A 7,500-nucleotide genomic window follows, 5' to 3' on the forward strand; every position below is an offset into this window, starting at 1 on the left:
ACTCCCACTCCCACTCCCACTCCCACTCCCACTCCCACTCCCACTCCCACTCCCACTCCCACTCCCACTCCCATTCCCATTCCCATTCCCATTCCCACTCACACTCACACTCACACTCACACTCACACTCACACTCACACTCACACTCACACTCACACTCCCTCTCCCTCTCGCTCTCCCTCTCGCTCTCCCTCTCGCTCTCCCTCTCGCTCGCCCTCTCGCTCGCCCTCTCGCTCGCTCTCTCTCTCTCTCTCTCTCTCTCTCTCTCTCTCTCTCTCTCTCTCTCTCTCTCTCTCTCTCTCTCTCTCTCTCTCTCTCTCTCTCTCTCCCTCAGACTCTCCCACTCCCACTCCCACTCCCACTCCCACTCCCACTCCCACTCCCACTCCAATGTACAAAGTCCATATGTGATTCTAAAGATTATAGAGTATAACAACCACCAATTAAACAAAGGGAACTGAATTGAATTAATTATCACACTTGTTCTTTTAAATTGTTTACAATTTTCTCCTCAGCCTCATTAAGAAATACAAGATTAATGTTATGATATACATTAACAGTGTTTGACTTTCTTCTGTAAAATTATAGATTCATGAATGTACATGTGCACACACATGCATGTGTATGTACATGTATGTGCAGTTGTGCTTCTGCATGTGCATTATACAATATATTTTGAAAGAGGACTAATAAAACTGTCAACCCAAGTCTCAGTTGTGTGCATTCTTATCTTTCTGTTATTTGATAAGTAGTAAGACTAAGAATTCAAAGAAATCTGTAATCCACCTAAGGAATTTGCTTATCTATCTCACACTACATGACCTGATCATACTTATATTACAACTCCATAAAATATCAAATTTTGATTACAACAACTATAATAATGTTTCCATGATTATATCCCCTATATAATGAATTATAAGAAATATGATGACAATTTAAAGAAAAAACTAACAAAGGTATTTGTCCTTCAATTTCTTCTCTTTCTCCAATATCTCTAATGCATAGCCATAATATTGCAGGGGGGACCAAACTGGATACATATAATGAATAACATTGACACTAAGAGACTGGGAGTGACAAAAAAAACATCTACAGTATTACAAAGATATCTATATTTTTTATTCATATGAAAACATATTGTTATTCTTTTAATCAATAAATATGGATTGACCTACTAAATAAAATGCCATCACCATCACTATTACAATGCCTTCATCACCACTATCATCACCATAACCATCATCACTGCCATCATCAGCATCATTCAGCCATCACACTCTCCCTAGAATTGAGTAGTGTGTGGTAGAAAGAAAATAGGCAGCAGGGTGAATAGGCACCTCTATCAGATGCAAGAGTGAAGGAGCTCCAAGAGGCCAATAAACCAATCAGCTATGGTCTCGAACATCAACCAGCTTGCCTGATGTATCCCCAAGAATGGATGACAGAAAGCTCATACTCAAAATGACATTATAATACCTATGGTATATTAACCCATTAGCAGCAGATGGCATGATTTGCTGCAAAGGCAGAGTCAGTCAGACGTGGATGGCACTGTGCCAGACATGTAAAACAGCCATCCTACTGCACAAACATTTTTTTAATACTGCGACCAATGGGTTAAGAGAGAATCTAAAATAAGAACATAACCCATTGCAGACAGATAGTGATGTCTGATGTTACAATGAGTGTACAGCATATATTCTCCTGTATGTAGACTAAACTACAGGTATCATTTGTCTAAATATGGCTATTATCATAGCCATACCAGTACCTCCTATAAGTCTCACATGACAAAACACAGAAAAGTGGAGAAGATTTTCAGTGTTCTAATGTATAAACGAGCAGGAGTTGGGCAGGAAAACGGTTGTGGGGCTAAGCATGGGTGTTCTACATTCCACCATCCCTCCCGTCTAGTATGCCCGCACCAATTTCATAGGCCCTGTGTACAATGGCTTAATACTGAAGAAGTCATGAGTTAGGCAGTGTTTGGTTGAGGCCTTGCTTCAATTTCTTGCTTTATCAACCTGCAATTCTATTCATGAGATGATCACTCAGAGACTTCCAGACCTAAGGAGAATGAACCTTATCTTATATATATAAAAAAAGGAGTATCAAGCTACTTAACCCTAAAGGATGTGCATTCTTTATTCAGCAATGGTCAGGTGACGATGTCAATCTCAATAAACAAGAATTCAGTGATGCTCTGTCCCTGCAGTAGAGAGGCCACTTGACTGCATACCAATCCATGCAATGAGTATAAGAAAGGAGGCTTCGAATATATTAATCATAATTCAGTGAGAGGCATAACAGCTGAGAAGCTGCAGAGGGAAATGTTATGACATTAAAGCAGAGCCAATCCTATTGTCTCTGTGAGGTTGACCTACCAAATCATCAACAAATAAAGCAAAGGCTGAATTTCCTGCTTCAGGATTCTGAGCATGTAGGCAGTGAGCCTCCTTTGGCATCCAGAACTTAAAAACTCTATGCTATCAATTTTTTTTTAACAGAAGCTCATAAGCAAAATGAGTATAAAAAAAAAGAGCTTATTTATAAAAAAAAAAAAAATACAAAATACAAAATATGAATGCAGGTGTTTCCACATCAGTTTTTACAGAAGGATCAGTCTCAAGCTATGTCTGACAAAACTGAAATTTAAAGTATATAATACAAAGTACAATCTTACTAATTATTCATGGAAGTAAAATGACTGTCCTTTGAGTGCAGAAATTGCAGCCTATTTACCTCTTCAAAACATAAAGTTACTCCAGCTAATGTTCTTGTTTTCATTATTTGATAATGAGCAATAAATATACTGTAGTCATCTACATGGACTGCATTTAGCATTCTATCCCATTGCATTATATTTATCATCTTTACAACTCATTCTAACCTTAACTCTGAGCACTAAAAAAACAACCTCGTAACAGAATTAATCAACCTTGATCTACAGAAGGCTTGGGAGAAGAGCAGTGTGGACAACTTTTATCAACCGAATGCTAATTACCATCAAGACTGTCTTGACAGCAGAGATTTAACCTTTTCTGGTTTACACAGTATTCCTTAAGGTGGACTACATCATATGACAGTCCCATGCCTTGTAGTTGTATGCAAAGCTATAGCCTTCCAAAGTTTGCTGAAAACGTTTTTTTACACTTTGGAGAAGAAAAAAAACTGCGAGAGCACAGGACCATGAGAAACAACTAAAATCACTTAACTAATAGTGAGTGACCTTCATCATCTAAAGCTCACTATTTATCTAATATGGTGGTTTAGGTGGCACATGTTTGTTGAGTTATTGTAATATTTCTTATCAAAGTAAGATCAATGCAATGATTATAAATTTCTGTTAATATATCACTAAGATACACATTTACTTTGTAGTTGAAATGTTTTTATATATTCTTTCTATTTTTTATGCTAAACTTCCTCCCTTCAGTTAGAGTTCAAGATCACAGAATCAGAATCTGAAATTATTTAAAGATAAAATTTGGTATATTTGTTCCTCTGCCATGGGGCAAAGGAATGGTATAATAACCAGATCACTTTTACTAATGATCAATGAACGAGATACATATATTCTATCATAACTTTTTTAGGTCTACCTACGTTGTGAGAATTTGGTAAACACCTTGTGGCCCTCGGTAGATGTCATCAAAATGCACAATAATTTTAGAACCCACCTCCCACAACATTCACAGGAATCTTACATAAACACATTCTTAAACATATTAATTAACAATTTTCTTTTTCATATTGTGACAATTATGTCATAAAAGAAAAATGAGAAAATTTCATTCTATGCAAACTATTACTAATCAAGCACACAATTCCCATTCAGTATCAAAGTTTCTTTACATTGGCATATGTGGAAAATTAGCAATGCAATGCGGGAAAAAATACACGAGATTATATTATGCTGTTTCTGAAAATATCATAAAAGTGTCTTTAACCCTCTCTGGATGGGTGGTACACCATGGATAAAGCGCATTCAAGGCCCATTCGCTGGTGCTGTCATATGGCGTCGATCATTTAATTGATTTAGGCCTATGCGTTTGAGAGCCCCGGCATTGCAACTTGCAAGGCTGGAATGCCCCCGTCATGAATGGGTTAATATATATCAAAATGTTCAGACTAATGATTTTTCTCTATATTAATCATAATTATTTTCTTATTTTCATAAAAAGTTTTTGTCATTTTGACAATATAAACTGCTGGATTTAAATCTGAGAAAAACAAAGCCATAAGACTGTTTGCACTTTCTCACTTGAATTTATGCTAAAGCTTACTAAATGCAATCCTAGTAGGAGAATATAAGGCCTATCTGGCTATGATTATAATACCATTTCACGATACTTAAACTCATTCTAACCTGTTTTATCTGGAATTCAATGTCTTTTTATCATGGTATTTTACATGAGATGCTGTCTGTACCTTTTTTTTCTGATTTTCTTGATTAAAAACATGGTCATGTTAGCCCATATTTTCTGATTAATGACTTTTTAATGCTTGACGGAGGACACAATATCACATCATGAGAATATTTCCAACAAGATGACTGGCGTCCTATCACACCATGAAGTTTCCCCAAATATATACATTGTATATAATTACATTTCTACATACACAGCATGGTTGCATTTGTATAAGAACACTTTTCTCAACTTAATTTTTTTTTAAATAGAAAACCCCTTTTTGTCACCACTTCAAGTAGGGTAGGAGAAAAACATTCCAATAGGTTCAGCACGGCCTCACTCCTCGAGAATTCTCTGAGCAGGAAGCTATGCTTGCTTACTATATTACCTGAGAGAGCAGAATTAGGCAAATATATGCCCTGTCGTGAATGGGTTAGGGTGGACTGATATATTTTTTATTTTCATTCAAGTCCCTACTTTTCTGATCTCTAAAACCCTCATAAGGAACAGAGATATCATTATTGAAGTATTGTACACACTTCCACTTAACCCAATGGTACTGGGATATAATCTGAATGAACTAACCATTCCATCTTATCAATAATGATGTTGTCGATTTGCAATAAACATCAAAATCAAATTGATTTCCCCCTTGTTTGTGATTATTGATGTTTTTCAATAAATATGCACAAAAATTAGGTTTATGCTGACTTTGAAAAACAGTAGCTTGACAACTAATTTCATCAGAGCCATAAATTTCTACACATATAACTTATACAGAACAGAATGCAGCCTCCATTGTCATGGTATGTATGGGTGCCGTGTTCATATAGGATACACTTGCCGTGGCATGTATAGATGCCATCCAGCATCACTGAGTTTTAATAATACTGTTAGTAAATAATAGCATGACAGGATCTCAATAGACACTTCATGTTACTTACTTGCATCAGAACAAAGTTCAAGTTGTTAGTCTCAAGGTACATGAAACTTACGTAATTTCAAAACAAGTGTTATGAAACAAAGAACGAAAACTAACTTGCTGATGAATGGTGATGACCCACTAAACATTTTTATGAACAAGTTAACCAAATCGGCAGGACGGGAGAGGGTGACTTTGGAGGTGAAGAGTGCAACACCGAGGTAACCTTATCATCCAGCGGTTCTAAGTTAAGGTCACCTTGATGCTATATAGGTCTGCCTCCCGCCCACTATCCGGCTAACGAATGTTGCATCATCCGCTATATACGGAAAATTCTCATTCATGTTTTCTGTCTGCCCTGTCGTACTTTCCCAGTCAGTGCACGGGTAAGGTCTACCCACACGTGCCCTGGCCGTGCGCCAGGGTCACGCACGAGACACAACAAACCCCGATCAGCTGATCTCGAGCAACATCTGTCTCACCTGCAAAAATGCAACTCATGCCATTTCCTGACCTCTCCACGCAATCGGGAGGTGTTCCCTTACAGGTACTGACAAATCCTGGGTTCTGAACCACACCCACCTTGCTCTCCATGCTGAAGGTGATGACGCGAGCACAGAAGCGCGTCCTCCCTCTTTGATGGCGTGTGGCACTGTGGCGATAGAGGCGGTGTGGCGACGGTGGGCCGCTCTGTGTTTACACGTTGCCTAGCAACGAGCACACCGCGGCCATCGCCTGGTTCGAAACGTGCAGCAACTCGCGTCTCAGCCACGCAATTGCACGAAAGCTCCGCCCACAAAACCTGCTCCGACAAGGAGAAGATTTTCCATGACGAGTTCCTGTTCCGTCCTGTCAAGGTTACCCGAGGAGGAGAATGACTCGAGACATAATGCTTAACGATGAACCATTAGCCATGAGGTGCTCACAGTGTCCATCATATGGCTGCAGCATCAGGCAATAGAATTAGACTAAGGCGATTCCTCAACTTCACACACTGAAAGAACGACGTAGTCTGCGTTTCCTCAAGAATGACGTAAGGTTAGTGTCACGACATTCACATTGATCCCTGCGGACCCATGCAAAGATTGGCTGAAGAAAAGATTACCTAGCCAAGAACAACTTGCACAGGAAGGGCTGACGAAGGAGAACCTCTGAAGTTGCAGCACTTGTGGAATGTCATGAAGTGATCATATTAACAGTACGACTTGGTATTACGATATTTTTTTCTTCTTCATCTTTAATCTATGTCCATAAATAACGAAACTAAATCTGAAATAAATTCATGAGTATTAGTTGAAGGCATCACACAAGTATACATGTAAACCATAATGCACAAACGAAATGCAAAGCTTCAGAAGAAGAACCATGTGAACATCACAGCTCTCCGACAAGCCCTCCTGAGGATGTAGGTCATGTATGTGTAAGGAATTTAATGTGTGGCGCGCTGGGAGGGGGAGCCAGTTTAGATACAAAAGACCTTATGTAAAAGAAATGAATGAGGAACCAGGCATTCGATTCAGCTTGCCATCTTTCTCCTTTCCTTCTCTTATATTCACATTCAACCACTTTGATCATTACTTTATCTCGATCATTTCTTACTCCCTTCCCTTATCCCTTGCTTGCCATGCCCTTGTCAAGAAGGAGAATTACATGTCATCAATGTTAAGAATTTTACATAATCGAACCGCTTGTGACCTCTTTCCCCTTACCTTTCCCTAAATCAATGGCGGCCGACCCCTCTGCCATCAAATCTTTCCTACTGTTCCCCGCAACCTCAGCTCTGCGAACTCATGACGCATGGCACCCTTCTCCCTCCCCGCCCCCCCTTCCCTCCACGTAATACGCCCCCTCCCTCCTGCCCTTCACCCCCTCCCCCCGCCAAACATCTTGGCAAACAGGATCACGCGTGTTCTCTGTGACCAGTAACTCGCACCTCACGTGTCTGTATAGATATGCGACGAAGGGGCGTCGGCACATGCTTTTGCTTGAATCTCTCTCTCTCTCTCTCTCTCTCTCTCTCTCTCTCTCTCTCTCTCTCTCTCTCTCTCTCTCTCTCTCTCTCTCTCTCTCTCTCTCTCTCTCTCTCTCTCTCTCTCGCTCTCTCTCTCTCTCTTTCTCTCTCTCTCTCTCTCTCTCTCTCTCTCTCTCTCTCTCTCTCTCTCT

The 7,500-nt window shown here is 39.7% G+C and overlaps 1 protein-coding gene across 2 annotated transcripts in view; it reads right to left on the reverse strand.

Annotated features, from left to right (window-relative positions):
- LOC122257323 (uncharacterized) overlaps window positions 1-6,108 on the reverse strand; it is a 12,801-nt gene extending 6,693 nt beyond the window's left edge. Inside the window, exon 1 of one of the 2 annotated variants that reach the window (XM_043022553.2) lies at window positions 5,920-6,108. In XM_043022553.2, coding sequence (XP_042878487.2) covers window positions 5,920-5,931 — 12 coding nt within the window. In that variant the 5' untranslated portion in view covers window positions 5,932-6,108. Of the gene's footprint in view, window positions 1-5,454; window positions 5,745-5,919 lie in introns of those variants that run through there. The other variant, XM_086556794.1, reaches the window with a different exon arrangement.
- Window positions 6,109-7,500: the final 1,392 nt, after the last annotated feature.

Source organism: Penaeus japonicus, unplaced genomic scaffold (assembly GCF_977035675.1).
Source record: "Penaeus japonicus unplaced genomic scaffold, GWHDUDI00000001_assembly GWHDUDI00000033, whole genome shotgun sequence".
NCBI lineage: Eukaryota > Metazoa > Arthropoda > Malacostraca > Decapoda > Penaeidae > Penaeus > Penaeus japonicus.